Below are 20132 nucleotides of genomic sequence, written 5' to 3' on the forward strand. Positions count from 1 at the left end.
ATTCTAACGTCAGGCACAAATTAACGTCAGTGATTTTAATCCCCGTCTTCACCCCAAATTAAGGATTTCTTAGCTGAAAAAAATTGACAAGCAAATAAAAAAATAGGAAAAAAAAAAGAGAAGATATTCACGTTCAAAAGAGGGGACGTCCCCTGGATCAGTTGTGACTCGTCAGGGGGCAGTCTGCCCCCCCCCCTTTGGTATACCTAGTGGTTCCATGCTGATACAGCGTAGATCAGAGTCTAGATCTAGAGACTAGACTAGAACTAAGATATATTTTTTTAGATCTAGGACTGGTCCTGTATACGGACTAGACACATTAAATCATGGTAAATAAGCTAATATTGGTCCAAACCTAATCAAACGTAAAGTTCGGAATTAACCAGTGGCATTAGTCGGCTTTTCCTATTAGTATTAGGCATTAGACAGGTCCAGATTTGAGGTAAAGTTAATGCGCTAGCCTAAGCGAGCCCTATCCTAGCACATGTCTTGCCATTAATGGCAGCTATTTTGTATAAGTGTTTAAGAATTGGATATAGATATAGATCTAAGCCTAGTATAAGGTCTACGTAACTATGTAAGGGTACCGGTAATTTGACGATGCTAATTCATTCTGAGCAACGTGAATGCTTACGACCGGCGCGGCACTGGTGGCACTGGTCGGTCGTGGCAAAGTCCACGCGCATGCGTACTCTTAATCCGAAGACGCAAGTCATGAATATTCATATGTTGGTCCAGAACTCGGTGGGAAAAATAATTTCGCGTGCCGCGGAATGCCGTGCACGGTCACCGTGCCGGATGCTGTGTATTGTTAATTGTTATATGGTGAAATTTTAAAAAGTACTTACATATTGGATAACACTGTAATCTTAGATATTTGTAACCACAATATGATTCTATATGGGGATAAAGTAAGTAGATAATTTTTGTGCTTGCATGAGTAAAAAAACCCAGAAGTTTATCTTAAAGAATTGAAGATAACTGCCGGAAAAAGGAAGAAGAAAAGGTATACACCTCTATATGCATGCAGGTAAATTATAAGGTGCTTTACATATATATTACAAATAAAATCTTAGGTTGCATGTATAAGAATTTAATAACCACTTCCTCACAAATTTTATTACAAAACATTTAGTTGTAAATAGAAAAATGCATAAAGAAGATGGGGGGAATCGAACGTTAAAGGTGACGGTATGTATTTTTTTCTCAATCTAATTAAAGCCTCGTTATAAAAATATAAGCAGTAATTCATGCCATTACCTCTCCTATATACTTTTATTTCTCCTTTCTAATACCATTTCTTCTTTTTCGTTTTTTTTTAATTTCTTTCTTCGAAATTTAATTTATGTTTCTATTTTTTGGAAATAAATGTTAAATTTAATTCTTTCTGTTTGTTTGTTCTTCTGTTTTATAACGTCCTCGTGTCAGCTTTGAATTTGCGCGTTATACACGTAAGTCGGCCGAAGAGGGAGCCCGACTCAGTAATTTTAAAAGATGTCAGCCCCCTGTGTAGTCACGCTTTTGCGCAGAAATCAGAATATTCACAATAATATATCGTTTGCTGCCAGAAAAATGAGAGGTAAATACTGAAATTATTCATTTTTAAACATAGGCCAATTGTTTTCCGTTTTGGTGTGGGTTTGTTCAGAAATAGACCGATAATTTTGAATCCGCGCGAGTGTTTTACCCACTGTCTTTAGTTCAATTCAGTCGAGTCTTGAATCCTTGAGATAGTCCCACATGATCGATTCCGTGTCGGGAGATGAGAGAAGGTTGGCTTGACTTGAACAGGATGACCTTGAGACTCCATGATAATATTTTTTAATATTGACCTATACTTCTTCATCATGGAGTCTTGAAACCCTTTCCGAACATGCTTAAACGAGACCTACACACCCGGATGGATTTCCCTTGCCTTGGAAATCCATATTTACAAATTGCAGGGTGAAATCGGTAGGCCTATATAATATTATAATATAAACTGAATTTTATTGATCTTTGAACCTTCAAGTTCAAACGCCTAATGCGTATGAAGGGATACAAATTATTTCACTATGAATGGCAAAAATTAGAGGTTTCTTATCAGGCTCGTGTAGATCCCTCGAACCGTTTGTCAACAAAGCAAATACATAGTCAATACAATAGAATATAGGCTTGACCCCCCATCATGCCTAGCCAGGCGGCTTCTAGAGAGTAAAAATCATTTACTAACGTAAGGTTACTCTCATACGAAGCCAGGTCTTCTATCTCATAGACCCACACAAAGGAAGCCTTTGTGTGGGTCTATGAGATAGAAGACCTGGCTTCGTATGAGAGTAACCTTACGTTAGTAAATGAATTTTACTCTCTAGAAGCCGCCTGGCTAATCATGCCCATGGGTGCATTACTGCTGCCGTGTATAGGTACGTATGTGACAAAAAAAAATGAAAATCATCAAATATCAATGAATTTGGTATCATTTGAAAGTTCTTAAAAAGACCTTTCAAATGATACCAAGAACTCTAATTTTCATCAAGAAATAAAGTTATTCCAGTTCAAGTCACGCACGCATATCCAAATTTGTGGTGATTGTCTTAATGTAAAGTCAATGGAATACAGTTTGATAACCCAAGTCTTCAATAGGCTCTAACTTCTTTGTTTTTGAGCCCTTTGAAGTAATTTAGGTATCAATAAAAGGTGAAAGAAAGCTTGATTGATGTAAAATCATTTCACTTTATAATTTTTCTTAATATGTGTGAAATAATTTCTTCTAATTAATTCTAATTAATTACTAATGGCAAATTATGCAAAATCACAATAACTCGCCTCTTTTTTTTTGCCAAATGAAGGTGATCATGATAGATAATTTATAGTTTGGCATCAAAACAGCATTAGATAATTTCCTAAATGAATTTGTTTAAAGTATCGTTTTTGTAATTTCTAATGTATTTCTTCATTGTTTCTGATATTAATTACAAGCTCTTTTCAACTTTAGTATTGTTTACATGTATGTACGGGTGTCTTTTTTTACATATGAAAATTATCATTCCTTTTGTACTTTGTATGACCAAATAAAAATACAAGTGTGCTATTTTCTGATGTATTTGATTGTTTCACCAGTTGCTTATGTATTCTATTGTTTCAACAATTTGTTATACACGTATAATATGTAGCTTTTGATTTTAGAGACAATGGACATTTGATTACAGTTTTTTTAGGAGGGATGAGCAGCTGAGTGTAAAATATGTATGTAGTATTGTATGCTATTTATTTCAAGTATCAAGAAGGATACAAATCAAGCTTTAATATATTGTATCAGATTTGTAATTTTGTATACATACATTGTCTTACAAATGCCCTGTTTGAGCTCTCTTTTTTAAAGAAAGATAAATAAATTCATATTCTAGAGTGAAATCACTGCACATAAATGTACACTCTTTTTTACAAGTACTTCTATACTATTATGAAACAAAACAAAAAAAAATTAGCAAGATTTTGTGGAAAAGAACTTAACAATCCAAACTCCAATCCAATCTCTCCATGGATAGACTTGAAAGGAACCAAATTATTAGTTGAAGCAAAAAGAAAAGGAAAAGAGTGGTCTATTTCTTTCAAAACAAAACAAAAAACAACCAGGAAAAAGCAGCCATCAAAGCTCTAAACTAACACTCAAAACAAGAGAAACAAAAGTGACACACACACTTGTACCAATCCCATCCCCATTTTCCAGTTTAAAACACAACAAAGTAAAATTAATTTTAAAAAAAAATCATAAAAACAGGACTTAGACCCATCTGGAAATGAAATATTCTTTCCTCTGAGTTTTCATGTATTTTCTTACAATAGTGAAAAAAAATAAACAAAAATAAAAAAATAAACAACATAGTTCTTGCATTTTAATAAAACAAGGGTAGCTTGCGGCTCTTATATCTGGCTTGTGTTTTTAAAGAATCGGTTCATTTTGGTTTTATTTTGAAGATCAATAGTTAAAGAAAGACTAAATATCTTTGTTCTGAACTTTTTTTCTACTCGCCATCACAAAATTTCGATCATTTATGCATCCAAAAATTTGATGAACTTTCATGCTCCGATATCCATACTTGACAGGCGAGTATCCATATTGAAACTTATATGTACAGAAAGTGCATATTGTTTTGAGCCCAAACTAACGTGCATGGGCAAAAACAATATTTACCCCCCTTATTTGATAACTTTGCGTATATTTATTCAATAAATAGTAGTAAATTTTAAAAATAATTAAGAGCACAAGTATTTACTTCCCCAGTCTGTTTACGTTGCCATCTTGCCGTTGTTATCGGTACCTACATGTAGATACCTCACGCGTGTATAGCTGCCAACTATATTTTTGTAAAATAATTGCATCGGCCGGTAAATATCATGAATCGTAAAATACTTGTATCGGTCGATAAATATCATAAATATATCATTATAATATTTATCGAGCGATGCAGGTATTTTACGATTCATGATATCTACCGGCCGATTTGGCTGCGTTGTTTACAACTATCATAAGGGGTGCTTTATTTATAAATAAAAAAGAATGTGCAGCTATTTATAAATAAAAAAGAATGTGCAGCTGTCTACCGCGACAAGGCTTGTTGCAAGAGTTGGGACAAAACCGTGGGAATTTTACAGAAAATACAACAAAAGAACCAGTGAGTACCGATTAAACATTATTAATTTATTTAGTAGAGTACTTTTACCTAGTAGATTAAAACAATTTTGTGATATTCCCACGGTTTTGTCCCAACTCTTGCAACAAGCCTTGTCGCAGTAGACAGCTGCACATTCTTTTTTATTTATAAATAAAGCACCCCTTACGATAGTTGTAAACAACGCAGCCAAATCGGCCAATAGATATCATGAATCGTAAAATACCTGCATCAATGTTCAATGCGATATGGTAGGTCTCCTAAGCTAAGTCTGCACACTCCCCCTTGTCTGCGCATAAGATGATCTGCGTGATTCTAGTAAAAGATACACAATGACCACAAACTTTACACCTGCATTACATAGACAAATATTCAATCAAAAGTCAAAATGGTGGAAAAATATTGAATTTCAGGCATTTCATTTGACGGCTAAAAAATGCAGCCTTTCTAATCAAAATTCCTGAATCTCGTTTAGTGTATAAAGAGAATGGGTGTGCAGACATGGGGCACCTTTTTTTGTTCAATCTGAAAATGACTGGCTGATGTTTTTTCCAAGAAAATCATATAATTCTTTCAAATTTTTATGAGATTTTTGGCACACTTACACAAAGAATATAATAATATAATTTTTTGTGAAATGAAAAGAAATTCATATTAATCCTTAAGTTAGATTACATGTAGTAGGTGCGCAGACATTGGCCCCCCCCCCCCTTCATTCTCTGTCTCCTTTTTTTTCTTTTTTGATTGGTCATTTTGAAGGTATGGTTCTCAATTTGTGAGAATGTTCGCAGACTCCGAAAAAAACAGAATTTTACAGGGTTTTTTTTTAGGAACGCTGTCAAAGGCTTTGTTAAAATCCATGTACAGTGTAGATCACAGCATTAGAAATTTATTCTGAACAACTCCTGATACAACACATTGCCAAATGTCGTCAATTATTAATCATTCTATTTTAATTATTGTCTTTATCTCTACAGGAAGATTAAGTATGAATTCTGTTTCCTGCATTGAGGCATTAAGCTTACCAGGTCAAAGGTCAGTTTGGCAGAGTACCATTAGGTCAATGATTCATAAACCAACTAGTGAGCCCACAGATCAAGAAACAAACCTACTAGATGACTGTGATAAAAGGGAAAGAGATCCTGAATTTTACACACCTGTGCCTCCTGAAAGCGGTAAGCAAAGACTTGTAGTACTGTATATGGCACTGTGCCTCTTGTCTACACAGTGCCATTTGTCTATGCAGATGTGTATCTTGGTGATTCTCAACCAAGATGTGCAGTGAAAACAAAGTTTTCATCTTCAAACTGTACAGAGACAAATATTTATTGAAACTTCTTGAGTTAAAATAGTGGAAATGTTTATCAGACATGTAATTCACATTACCAGTATAACTTAAGGTTAAAAACCTTATTCCCAAATTGTGTAGACATGGGCTCCATTGCTCTCTCTTTCAAAATCATTGGGTGGTATTCTGAGATCCATTTTACCTCAGATTAAATAAAATATTTTTGATATCTGTTAAAATCAGTGGAATAAAATACCCTTGAAATATTTCCAAATTAGTATTCTGATCTGAGAACAATTTTTTCATCATTTTAAATTTTTATGTCTGTAAGACAACTATTTTTGAAGCAATATCCAATGAGAAACAGGTTTTTATAGCTCTCTTATCTTGTTCAACCAATGAACATCAATATCGCCAGGATGTGTGGCAAGAGAGTGAGAGTGCATCAATTTATTGACATCAAATGCGATTGCACTTTACGCTAGTGCGTCTTTACAGAGATTTCTTTAAAGAAATGACGATTCTCGTATCTTCTTGTCGTTATCAATATCGCAACATTACAAGCATCACTTCAAAGACAATATTAGTCAAGAAAATCTTATGAAATAATTCCTAATTCTACAGGAATAATGTTAAGATGTTGCTGAAATGAACGTCACAGATATAAAATGGCCCCACCCTATTTTAAGGTTATTTTATTCAAAGTGACATGGGCTCAAACACATCGTCCTCATTGCAGTGGATATGTCTACGCAGGCACTGCTTTGTCGCTTATCATCTTTAGATATGCAAGATAAAATTTTATCGCTGATAAAATTTCAAATTTTATCTGAGAGATAGAATGTCTTCTCAGAATACCAATTTCATTTGAACAGATAAGATAAAATTGCCTCAGAATACCACCCCTGGCTGTTTCATCTTCTTAAAACTCCCACATGCATATATGCATATGTGTATGCTTAATCTTGTTAATCCCTTAATTCTAAATTATATTTTATTTATGTATTTTTGGTCGGGAGCAGACTATTGAAATAATACTAATGATTTTGGAATAATCTGACATCACATTTTTGTTTGTTTAGCGGAGCAGCAATCTCTTCTTTTAGCCAGACCTTCATGTCAACCTGATGACTCTAGGATCTCAAGAGTTGCTATCATAGGCACACCAAACTCTGGAAAATCAACACTCATTAATAGTCTCCTTGGAAGACGGGTAAGTTTCATTCTCCACTCAAAGGTCTAATCCTTGTGAAAAAAATAATAATGATCTGTCCATTTGCATGGTCTGATTAGTTGTTAACATTTACAAAACTTGTACGTCAGGGGAGTGTTTCATCAACATTTTTGTCCGACAAGTTGTCAGATCTGACATCTTTCCTTGATGTTGATTGGCTAAGAAGCACTGTTACTATGGCAACTGTCGGATAAAATGGGACTTGTCGGATAAAACGTCTGACAAGTCCTTTCATGAAACGCTCCCCTGGTGAGCCGACTCCAAATCATTCATTGTTCCTAATTCATATGTTTATGGACATTAATAGTAATCTCAAACTCATTGACTATAACAAAAGATTTAGTGCAACTTCTGTTTGTTTTTATTTTTAATATTTTTTTTCCATAGACAATTGAAATTATTAAATAGTTAAGGAACAGGGTTTGGGCATTCATGTCTAAATGGAATGGATTTGATTTAAAATTACCAACCAACAGAACATTAGTTTCATTGAAATGTGGCAAAAAAAGCTTTGCTTTACAAGTTCCTCTCTCACTCTCTGTCTTTCTCTGCCTCCCTCCCATCCTTGCTCACTGTCTCTCCCTCTCTCTATTATCTTCCACCCCCTCACCCCCCTCTCTCTCTCTCTCATTCTCACCCTCTTTTTCTGACTGTCTGCAGATATGTGCTGTCTCACAGAAGGTACACACGACCATGAGCAATGCTTTGGCTGTCATCACCAACAGGAACACACAAGTGGTATGCCACAGCTTAAAGCTCATGTATAATTTGAATTAAATTTGTATTAAAGAATACTTGTAAGGTTTCTCTTTCATCTTTATATCAGAGAAAATGAGAAAGACGAAATGTGGTAGAATCTCTTAAAAATAATTTAGCAGCATCATATGTGCATTGAGATTTCATTTGAAACATGTTAAGTAGTTTTCTTGTTTAAAATAAATGAAGGAGCAAGGTTTTGCTAGATTCTGTACGTTTGATAATAGGGGTGAATTCTTTTAATTTTTGCCTTAATTTGAATTAATCAACATGTTTCTTATTTTAAGTGATTAAAAATCCAATACTGAGATGACACATCTAGGTCTGCTGAGTACTTCCTATTCTCCCCTCCGCTTGGGGTTCAGATAAATAGTTTGATTCTCATGGTGCGTGCCCTAGGCCTAAAGGGAAACAAATGTTGGTCAATCTGGTCCCACTTGGCTTCATTTTAATAAATCTTGGTATTGCATTTATTTTAAATAACACAAAAATTTAGTTTATTTTTATTTTATTTTTTTTTCAGGTCCTTCTAGATACTCCTGGTCTGATTAACTACACTCAAGGCAGAAGGTGGGTATGCATGTCTCTACTATTCGTCACATAACCTTTCTTGGTGCCCATCCCCCCTCTCTCTCTCTTTGGTTTCTTATCATGTTGACAAGTAAATATTCTCATCTGTGTATTAATTTTCAGGCATGATTTTCATAACTCAAGTTCTTCTTTTATTTGGCAAGAGATATTCTATTATCATAGACTAATTATAGACTGTTTGCATTGGTTCTATTTCTGTGAATTGTGCAGGCCATCTGTGATACCATTTTAACAATAATTTACAGGCTATTAAAATGTCCCGAGGATTGTTGGGCCTAGCTAATTCGTCATCTGGTCCAAAATTGTAAAAATCATTAAAATATCTGTACTATCAGGTGATTTACATTTTCCATAAAGGAATTAGTTTTACTGCCTAGGGCAATGTTGAGACAGATTCTATGTTTAATGCTTCTGGCTTGCTTCTGTCAAAATTTTTGGTCTATCTTTCCAAAGTGTCTTCATTTTTACACTTCGTAGTAATTGCCTGCAGGTGTGACACTTATGTAAAGCAAAAGCTTAAGTATTGATTTTCTATTTAGGAGGTAGGAACATAATAATAGATCACAATGTCAGTGGTAAGATTAGGGATTATGTTGAAGTTGCTTTTTAATAGAAACTCTCAACAATAACATGTAGATAAAGCAAAAACTAAGGTATTGATTTTCTATTAAGGCATTGTAATAGATCACAGTTTCAATGGTAGGATTAGGGATTATGTTAAAATAGCTTTTCAAATATAACTCTCAACAAGTACATGTAGATACAGCAAAAGCTAACTTAGGTATTGATTTTCTATTTAGTCCTGTAAAAGATCACAATGTCAATGGTGAAATTAGGGATTACAAGTGAAGTTTCTTTTCAATAGATTCTCAGGTGTTTGAGAACAATGTATTTCCCTGTTCTTCCATCTATTCACACCTATCCAATGTTTCCCCCTTTCACTCCTACTTGTTCACTTGAAACTAAGGGCAGTGTAGCTCAGTCTTTCAGAGCACCTGTTTCGGATAAGAAAGATGTCAATGTACTTGGGTTCGAGTCCTGCTCATGCTGAAACAAAAATAAACAAAATAAAACTAATGCTAGTGTTGTGTGTTTAGTGTGCATCACTGCTGTATTCAGGTGTGAATGCAGTCGGAAAACGTTCTGTCCATTGGAAAGGACAAAAATGTTGTAACTCAATTACAACATTTGTCAAAGAGTAGGATGTTCTCCCGGTGTATTGCACTTGCTGGTTCCTGGTACTACAATAAAGGAGGCTTGAAAGAGGCAATATAGCTTGAAGAAGTACAGGCTCATGCATGAATTGGAGGAACTGTTTCAATGCATGGTACCTGTTTTCAAAACATTGTAGGCATATCTGTTTGAGGAACTATTTAAGTAGATCATCATATTCATTGTGTAGTACTAGCAATAGGAGCCAAACAGCGAAGTATAATAATATATGGTGGCCACCATAATAATATATGGTGGCTATACTGTACAAATTTATCAGATTATTATTTTTTATTATGGTCTGTGTTGGAATCTTATGGTTCTGCAAAATTTGTGTCATATTGCTTCTCTCTGCACGAATATATATTTCATGTATATATTCATATATTATATGTATCTTTTTCATTGTGTTCAAATTAATATGTTACTTTATAAATGGTATAATTATCCTTTTTTTATCATTCTAAAACTATTTGTCCTTCATATATCTTCTTAGACACAAGTTGCCAAGATCACTATTAGTTGATGCTAAGAACACCTTACTGGAATCAGATCTTGGTAAGTGAAAATCACCTTATACAAGTTCTAAGGGTATTGATGTCAAGTAGAGAACCAAAGTGATGACATCATACAAAACTTATTTTGCATTTCAGCTTTTTGGTACTATATTTTGGTAGAGCATGATGAAAAACCACTGTAATCCAAATTTGGTCGGAATCGGTCCATGGGGGCCTTAGATATGACCTCATGAATACAAAATTAGCCTCGTTTGAATTTAATGCATTATTGGCCTGGTTCCTAACATTAAGAACCAGGCCAATAATACATTTACTTCAATGAGGCTAATTATGTATTCACAAGATCATATCTCATTAACTAGATAGAATGTGCACTTTGAATGCTGTATATTATTGGTAATATACAATATCTGAATGATTTCCCACTTTTATTTATTTTCATAGTTGCAGTTTTGGTTGATGTATCCAACAAGTGGACCAATATGAAACTAGATCAAGAAATTCTGCTTCAACTCTACACGCATTCTCATCTTCCATCAATTCTGATTCTTAATAAGGTACATACTATTACTATTACTTCTACTTTGTCTACTACAATTAATATGGATGAGGAAGAGGAAGGAAAAAAACAAAATAAAGGAGATATGTTCTTGTACTATAGTATGTTAGTTTGCAAGCCATTGCAAGCCATTGCAGCTCTGAAGAAGTGTTGTGGCTCAGTGGAGGAGTCTCCAGACTTTGAACCACAAGGTCCGGGGTTCAAATCCCTCCACAGCACTCGCATCCTTTGGCAAGTCGTTAATCTACATTTGCCACTCTCCACCCAGGTGTAGTAAATGGGTAGCCTGTAGGAAGGAATTCCTTGAATGCTTGAGCGCCCGATCAGAATAGCCGTGCTAAAGCTGGGGTAATAGTATGCAGCGCTTAGAAACATTTGTATTGAGCGGTCTATAAATGTTGCATATTATTAATTTTTCCAGGTCGATGCATTGAAGACCAAACAGTCTCTGTTTGAAATCACAGAGTCTTTAACAGAAGGTGTGGTCGACGGCAGAAAATTTGTATCTCCCAGAAGAAAGGGAAAGTTCAGTAATCATATCAGAGAGAGTCTGAAAACTGAAGGGACAGAGATGACGCATGATGAGGAGGAAAATAAGTCAAGGACCGGTGAAAGGAATTTTACTCCACTCAGGAGTGATGTATTAAGAGATAGGCCAGGGTCAAAGGGCACCAGCCAATGGTCATTGGACAATTCAGCTGTGATGATGGATGATGTCCAGGAGATGAGCTTGCCAAAGTCATCTGTCAGAGAAGATGGTAGAATTCATGTTCATGATGGATCAGGTAATGACTGTGCAGAACTTACCAGTAGCATTGCCAGCACTGACACTAATAACAACCTGCAAACAAATAAATTTCTCATGGCAGATCATGAGGCTGATACAGTCAGTCAGGTGACAAAAGTCCCTAATTTTTACAGAACTCAAGGATGTGGAGAACATGGGTCAGATTATGTGACTAGTGATGCAAGTCTAGACAAAGTTGTCAACACAGTACAATCACATGACCTGGAAACGACAAAAAAAAACATCATGCAGCAGTATACAGCCAACCTTTTTGAACTCTCAGATGATACAGATGAGATAGTTGCTAGGAAACATGGACAGGGGGAGGATACAGAGAGGATAGAGGAGATGATGAAGTTGGAGACAGAGAAGGAAGAAATAGAGAGACAACGAGAGGAGAGAAGAAGGATATGGAAAATGGCCAAGGAAAAGAATGGATGGCCTGGATTCAAGGCAGTCTACATGGTGTCTGCTCTTCATGGTGAAGGTGTGCAAGATTTGAAGGTAAGCTCTAATTTGATATTTTTATGCAATTAGAACCTTAAAAAATTCACATGTAGCTGATTTGATTAAAAGTGATTGCAAATCAAGATATGGTCTTCAGTCATGCAAAACTTTCAAATACTTATGAAACCTCAGTCAAGTCTTGATGCTACTGCAATAAAAGGGAAATGTTTTATAGGTCTGTTCATGATTTATGAACAACTTTATGAATGGATATCACCTTTTTTCCTTAGATGTTACAAATTCAAAAAGTTCAACCAAACTATTGATGATCCTAGTAAATTAAATCTGTTTTGTTAAAAAGCCTTGAATACACAATTTATTACTTGTCAAACTGATCAGGTTAATATGAAATTATGTAAAAATCTGTTAAACAGCTGATAAAATGATTAATTTTGGATGTAGGACATTACTATTAATTGGTACCAGTCTCTGGTAAAGTGATGCCAAAAAAGTGTATATATGAGTGGGTCCCTGGATAGATTCCAATGTAGCCTCTTGACATCTTAGCTGAATTATATATTCATGAGGAACATCTTCCTAATGAATATACATGAGTCATGATATTACCGGTCACCTAGTAAACCAATGAAATGTCAAAGCTGTTTCGTCTGGGGTTAATTTGAAATACTATAGTAGTCCACTATTCTGCAGAGGATTCATTTAATTGCGGAACACTAAAGGGGAAATAACCAGCAAAATGCTACAAGTAGTGGTACTACTACTACTACTTTTACTTGTACTGGCCGTAACAGACCCATCACCGCCCCGAAACTTCCCGTGAGAGACTGGTCAGCTGCTGGTCAGATTCGAGTCAAGGGAAAGCAACTGCATTCCCTCACTGCACAGCGGAGATCGATAATCGACGCATAGTGGAATCGCATGAAATATTACACTTTTTCCATATCCTGTGGGTAGATTTACAAAAACATCTTGTCCTTTCAGTGCAGATTTAATTTCATCGACTTGCAAATCCTTAAATTGGTCAATATTCAGCATTTTAGAGGCATATCCAATGCTCTTTGATATTTCGTCGTCACTCTTCGCCAAAAATCCACGGGTCGCCATTCAAGATGAGCTCGTGAATATTCAATATGACGTCTTAGCAGCCCGCGCTCTCATTGGATGATTTTCACCGACCAGTTTTTGGTCGGAATATTGGTAAAAACAAAAAACTAAAGAAAGTCAGTAAAATTTGGCTCAGATGTCAAGAGGCCCTGTCTCGCGGCGCTCTGCTTCGCTATATCCCTTGCTTCGCCATGTTCGCTCGGAAAGCAGCCAACAGGGCCTCGACAAGAGGCTAATTCCAATGCGGATTCAGTTTTTCCATTGTTTATGTTATGTTGTTTAGTGTTTCATATTCTTATAAACTTCATGTTTTACTTTTCTGAAGGATTTCTTGTTGACCAGTGCAAAGCCAGGAGACTGGGAGTACCATGAAGATGTGGTGACCAACCTTACTCCAGAGGAGATTCTTAGAGAAGCTATCAGAGAGAAACTCCTTGAGACCCTTCCTCAAGAAGTACCCTACAACATCTCACAGGCAAGTTATATTGGAGATGATTTGATCAAAATTTAATGTGGTATAGCCACTTTGAACATTTCCAGCTTTAGACCAAAACTACTCAAATAGTTTCTGTTTCTTACCCAGGATCTATCTATTTGATGGTCAGTCTTGGACATATGCCAATTACAATATGATGAATAATATTTAGGAGTCTATATAATATTCATACCACAATATTTTAACCAAAAAATAACAACAGAAAGAGAAGAGTATGCTTTGAATTATTCTTGTATTTTGATAAATAAGTTCAAATGGCCATAATTATGTCTTTAAACCACAAATGTAGTGCCGGTATATCATTTCTATTTTTTTTATGAAAAATCAATCTATCCTTGGCCAACGACAATAAACCTTTGGCAGCAGATTGACTGCTTCCTAAGCTAACTGGTGCTTGTTATAGAAATAGAATGTCTCACTATAATACACTCTTATTTGACCAAGTGTAAGGATGGCCTGATGAGGTACACATTAAAATTCTGTGCTGCGTATTGTATCAGGAATCTTGCTTTAATTGTGCACTGCATCTTTTCATAGCGGCTTTCTAGCATTCCTTATTGCCTTTGTTTGATGAAATGTGAGGATTGGTAATGAAAATCTCCTTGACAGTTCCCTGCGGGAAAGAGGATGCATTAACCTGAGGAAATGATTGATGGGGATTTTTTACTTGATTGCTAAGAAAGCATGAATGCTTGTAAGCAAGCAACCAGGGGACCGACGGCTTAAGGTCCTCTATGAAGGACCTGGTAATGAGGGTTAATTCCTCACCAAAGGGCACTAGCGCACCAAATGGGAATCGAACCCGGGTCACCGACTGAGCTATTAACTGTTGACAAGGCTACTAAGAAAATATTTAAAGTTATTGCAATTATAATTGATAATATTAAAATGGGTTTTCTTTTTACCTTTAGTCAACTGAATTGTGGAGGACTGGTGACCATGGTGAGCTGCATATTGTCCAGACTCTCATTTGTCAAAAGAAATCTCATATGGTATGTAACCCATCAGTTTCTATAATATCAGAATCAGTCGAGTGTTATTGGCTGTTTGACATGTTATTTCATTTCATTCATTTATTATGTCCATAAAAGAATAATTTTACTCAAAATAAACTCACAAAAGGTCATGGGACAACATTGATAATCATATGAACTTATATTGTACATTTGATGCCATCTTTGGATTGCAATGTTGGCAGCGCAATCTGGGATGATCGCTGTAGCAGCCGTTTTGATCCGTACTGACGAATGGTTTGGGTAGACGCCTTGCTCTGCCGACATGGTCTGTATTGATCCTCATTTAAACGCCATGTAGATGCCACATTGATGCCTTGTTGATAATGCATGTACAGTCATCATTGCTAATCGGGGGCAAAATTATTTTTTACTTCCCCTGGATCATGCCGGCATGAAATTCTGGATATTGCTGTGGGATCCTTGAGGATCCGTTTCTATGTGTGACCGGGGCTTTAATTGGAAAAGTTGTGGGAAAGAGGAAATTAATGTGGTGAGATTTCATATTGTTTTCATGTTAGTTATAAAGAATATTATGTTTAAAATAACGCCTCTGCAAAACATTGTATTTCAGAGATAATATGATAGTCAAAGTAGGATTTTTTTTTTTATGTGAGAATTGTTTGGGCCAAACATTTGTGTGTATTCCCATGGATGATCTTTTGTGTGCAGGTCAGGTAACTTTGGCAGAATTCAGTATTTTTTTTTTTATTCTGGTAATTCCAAGTGTCCACACTAATACAGCATATATTGATTTTAAGTGAATCACAGTCATCATTTCCCAACCACTTTTAGACAGTTTGTTACACATTTCATGTCTCATGACCAAAGCCAAACTGATTTTTTTTCAAATTTTCATTTTCTCTTTGTCTCATGATTTATTTCACAGAGGATGTTAGAGAAGAAGTTGGCCTGGATTGGTCGCCAAGCAACTCAAAACCTGATGGATGCATTCCATACTGATGTCAAGCTCAGTCTCCATGTCAGATTTAAGAAGTGAAGTCTATCAACTTTATTTATAGTAGTTACAATATAAATCTGTATTGCCTTTATATACAGTTCAATATCCTGTAAGAGGAACTTCACCCTGTCAAACATTTCATTGTAAAAATAGAAGAAAAAATATTGCTGATGGTTTGAGAAAAGTCCATCAAAGAACTAAAAAGTTATTAGAATTTTTATTATGAGATTTGCGACGTCATATGCAAGCAGCTTTCCTACATATCATATGGTTTTAAAAAAATCAATGAAATGTAAAATTCTCAGAAAATTGAAAATGGTTTTGAAGGGTACTGTCAGTATATGAATAGACCAATCATTTTACACCCTTTCCTAAAAGGAAAACAAAAATAAGTCATCATGAACCATAAAAAAATTAGAAATTTATGCATTTTATATTCTTTAATAACATATGGGGCAGCTGCTCATTTATGACGTCACAAATCCAAAACTTCAAATTCTTTCAAGCAATCTTTAAAGAATTCTCATCAAACTTTCATGAAATATTTACTAATTATTATTCTGCTATTTTTACAACAAACTTTTTTTATGGGGTGAACTTTCCCTTCAAGTTGAAATCTTGGGTCCACAGAAATCTGTTTTGCTTAGGCATAATTAGATTCAAAAGATGTGAATACATGTAGTTCATGTCTTGCTCAATCTGGTCAGATAAATTGCTTTCATTTAATCCATTATTTTACTTGAAGAGAGTAGGTAGACTTATGAAGGCTCGACTGTATTATTATTATCATTTTTTATTCGTAGAATTTTTTTTTAAAGTAAAGTATGCACACCATGAGCACAAAGCACTGGAAGTTTCTGGGGTTCTAGATGGTCTCTTATTCACACCTATTATAGGGATCTTCTTCCCAAAATTTTAGCTCAAATTTTGAGGTTATTTATTAAAAGTAGTCTTCTCACTATACATACTATACTGTTAACAAGTCAAAGAACAAATAACACGGAATGAGAGTTGGAGGCAAAGTTTCATATATTTCAGCATTTCCCTTGCTCGATTTGGATGCTTCTGAAAAAATAGCATAAACACCATGAATGACAGTATCTACATCTCTATATTATGAACATTAGGGGTGTTTTTCTGGGGACGAAGGAGCAGCGAAGCGCCCGGTGACTCAAGCGTGAACGTGGGGTATCGTCCCTTCACTTCAAGTCTTGCTGAAGTAACTGCCCCAGGTCAACAAATTCCCCCTTCCATATTCTTTCTGAGATATTTCAACAAACTCCACTGTGAATTGAGAGTTCAAAACATCAAGATCCTCAGATACTTTATCATAGTTGGCTTTAGTGCAGTAGATTAAGATTTTATGCTTTGGGTTCTTTATTAGTCTAATCAAAGCATTCACAAAAACGATGTCATGATCACTGATGCCTGGTTGACTTGCAGACCATCTACGAATGCTGGGTTATTCATGAAGCACAAATCCAAAAGGCTCTGTTCTCTTGTTGGCCTATCAGCATTTTAATAAAGATTATGGTCCAGGGTGATGTTGACCATCATTTTGCTTGGCCCAGGGTATCTTCCACTTGGAAACAAGCAGCTGGAGGTCCAATCAACATCTGGCATGTTGATGTCTCCAAGCAACCAAACAGAGGCATGGTCACAAATTTTCTCTAAGGACGTATACAGACAATGCATGTAATCGATTCCAGACTTGTGGGACTGGTAGCATGCACCAATAAAAACTGGTGCAACTCCCTTCACATGGAGGTTAATTCATATCATTTCACATTCATTCTGGTTAAGATCATATTCTTCCTGAGCTATCAAAGTGTCTTTAACCACTATGAAGACATCCCCATGTATATCTCCAGGGATGCAACAGTCTTTCCGAGAGACCTGAAAGTTGGATGCAAATATTTCTCCTGTCGCGATGTTATGATGCAACCAAGATACAGTGCCCACCACTGCATCAGGATTTCCTCCTGCAGAAGGTTTTGAAGAGATACAAGAAAAATTTTCTTACCTCATTCCACATATTTTTTATGGCATTTGAGGAACGTCTCTTAGCAGGTAGTTGCTGAAGCTGCGTGTAGAACTTTTTTGCAGTGTTCGGCTTGTGCAACATGAAATCAGCAATCTCCTCTGCATCTCTGGATGTTAGATTCATATTTGCGTATTTTAGATTGAATGAATTCAAAACATACACATTTATTTCAAGCAGCTCACTTTGCTGCTAGGTCCAGATTACATAAAATCACCAATAGACTTAACAATTCGTTCATAAGTTCATAAAATTTATTTCAACTTTCGTACATGTACATAAAAGATGTCAAAGACACCATTACAGAGTAAAATCACATAACATCAGAATACAAAGCAGAAAAAAAGCTTAAAAATTCAAAAGGTGATATTTCATTGATCGCAAAATCAGGCGAGACTCTGTTTCACAAGCCACCATGTTGTGATCATATATGTATAATCAAAATTACAAATACTCATAATAAAACAATCACAATGTATGTGTTGGAACCTGTCTATAGTGGCCACCCAAGCTGCCACACAATCTTCCTCCAAGGGAAATTGGTTTTATTGGTCATTATCAAGACAGGTGACCACTATAGACAGGTGGACACTAACACAAGTTTGACTCTAAAATGATATGGGAGTCTTTGTGCTTTCCACATTCTTGACATGGTTTGGCCAGAGTTGGAAAAAAGGGACCCATTCTTCTCAAGGAAGAATGGTTCTCTGTCCCCTCTTTTCCTCTTTCCAAATCCTGGTGTAAAGCTCCTAAACTCCATATAAGCCTCGAGAAGACTCTGGGCGTAATTGTCTATGATAATGTGAGCCGCCCCATGCGTGCAATAGGTCTTGTGCTCCTTGACCTGTTGAATATAAGCAAATCATTCCTCTGTCAGCAATAAAAAAAGCCAAAATCTTATAGGTTGTTTGATCAATACCATCTGTAAAAATTGATTAGAATGGATATTTTGTCAGAATGGGCTGTAATACCTCGGTCACATTTGCTCTACGACGTGTCGAAAACAGCTGTTTTATTCATTTTTTTTTTCAAACCACTCGAACTTAAACTTGAAAACATCTGTTTTCGACTTGCCATATGGCCGCCTTAGAGCAAATGTGACCAAGGTATAAGTGGTCATATCCCACCTTAAATTTCCTTATTTTCCAACATTCGTTTCACATTTATATCATAATTGTATATATTAAAATAGTAAACTCCTATGTCTTATACTTGAATGTTCATAAGAAAAGGCGACTTTGCTATATGGTACATGTCAAAATTGGACCACAAATATGGAAAGTTTATAGCAACACCAACACATTCCAAAGCCTTTAAGAGGGGAATTGTGTCAAATCACCAGGGCATTTGTAACATTGGCCCTTGATCAGATGTAAAAAAGAGGAAATGTTTATTTCAAGATCACCAAGTCAACATTGATGCAATATTAAATTGCATAGTAAATGTGGGCAAGACTGGTTGAGACATTCCCCTTATTGCTGATTGGATGTATCAAATGAAAATATATCAATCAATTTAAATCAAACAATTTAAACTTTGAAATTTGAAGAAGGACCTCAAGTAAATTTTGCACTTCACAAGAATAATGTTAGAAAATTGAATTAGTATGTAAAGCAAAAAAGGGTGAATTATTCTTTTCTGATATACCTTAATTTATAATGTTTTGTCAACAGTTTTTCCATTCTGAACCTCTGATAAGTGAAGGGTGCTGCATATTCCTCCCCATCCAGCATTTTGCAGCTCTATCTCAACTAGAAGAGCATTTCTGACAGGCCTTACTACCTGTTCCCAACTCTCACACTCTTCTCCGTTGTACTTCTATGTAGAGAATGTAAGCAAACGTGTAAATCGATAAGAGAAGGGTGCTGCATATTTCCCCCGTCCAGCGTTTTGCAGCTCTATCTCAACTAGAAGAGCATTTCTGACAGGCCTTACTACCTGTTCCCAACTCTCACACTCTTCTCCGTTGTACTTCTCTGTAGAGAATGTAAGCAAACGTGTAAATCGATAAGAGAAGGGTGCTGCATATTCCCCCCCCCCCCTCCCCATCCAGCGTTTTGCAGCTCTATCTCAACTAGAAGAGCATTTCTGACAGGCCTTACTACCTGTTCCCAACTCTCACACTCTTCTCCGTTGTACTTCTATGTAGAGAATGTAAGCAAACGTGTAAATCGATAAGAGAAGGGTGCTGCATATTTCCCCCGTCCAGCGTTTTGCAGCTCTATCTCAACTAGAAGAGCATTTCTGACAGGCCTTACTACCTGTTCCCAACTCTCACACTCTTCTCCGTTGTACTTCTCTGTAGAGAATGTAAGCAAACGTGTAAATCGATAAGAGAAGGGTGCTGCATATTCCCCCCCCCCCTCCCCATCCAGCGTTTTGCAGCTCTATCTCAACTAGAAGAGCATTTCTGACAGGCCTTACTACCTGTTCCCAACTCTCACACTCTTCT

The 20132-nt window shown here is 36.0% G+C and overlaps 1 protein-coding gene across 1 annotated transcript; it reads left to right on the forward strand.

The window, feature by feature from the left end:
* The first annotated feature begins 1478 nt into the window (after window positions 1-1478).
* LOC129254949 (GTPase Era, mitochondrial-like) lies at window positions 1479-19686 on the forward strand. The gene is made up of 11 exons (XM_054893497.2): window positions 1479-1579; window positions 5630-5827; window positions 7023-7153; window positions 7835-7912; window positions 8454-8500; window positions 10230-10291; window positions 10696-10808; window positions 11232-12101; window positions 13495-13644; window positions 14577-14657; window positions 15568-19686. Exons 1-11 carry the CDS (start codon window positions 1495-1497, stop codon window positions 15676-15678), a joined length of 1926 nt encoding a protein of 641 aa, XP_054749472.2. The 5' UTR covers window positions 1479-1494; the 3' UTR covers window positions 15679-19686.
* Window positions 19687-20132: the final 446 nt, after the last annotated feature.

Source organism: Lytechinus pictus, chromosome 2, assembly GCF_037042905.1.
Source record: "Lytechinus pictus isolate F3 Inbred chromosome 2, Lp3.0, whole genome shotgun sequence".
In the NCBI taxonomy this organism is placed as follows: Eukaryota; Metazoa; Echinodermata; class Echinoidea; order Temnopleuroida; family Toxopneustidae; genus Lytechinus; species Lytechinus pictus.

What these genes read in the sequence shown, in the direction of transcription:
- LOC129254949 (XM_054893497.2), top strand. Translation starts at nt 1,495, where the DNA reads ATGTCAGCCCCCTGTGTAGTCACGCTTTTGCGCAGAAATCAGAATATT. An exon ending in TGCTGCCAGAAAAATGAGAG is followed by an intron (nt 1,580 to 5,629) that starts GTAAATACTGAA and finishes TTATCTCTACAG; the next exon opens with GAAGATTAAGTATGAATTCT. An exon ending in CCAACAGGAACACACAAGTG is followed by an intron (nt 7,913 to 8,453) that starts GTATGCCACAGC and finishes TTTTTTTTTCAG; the next exon opens with GTCCTTCTAGATACTCCTGG.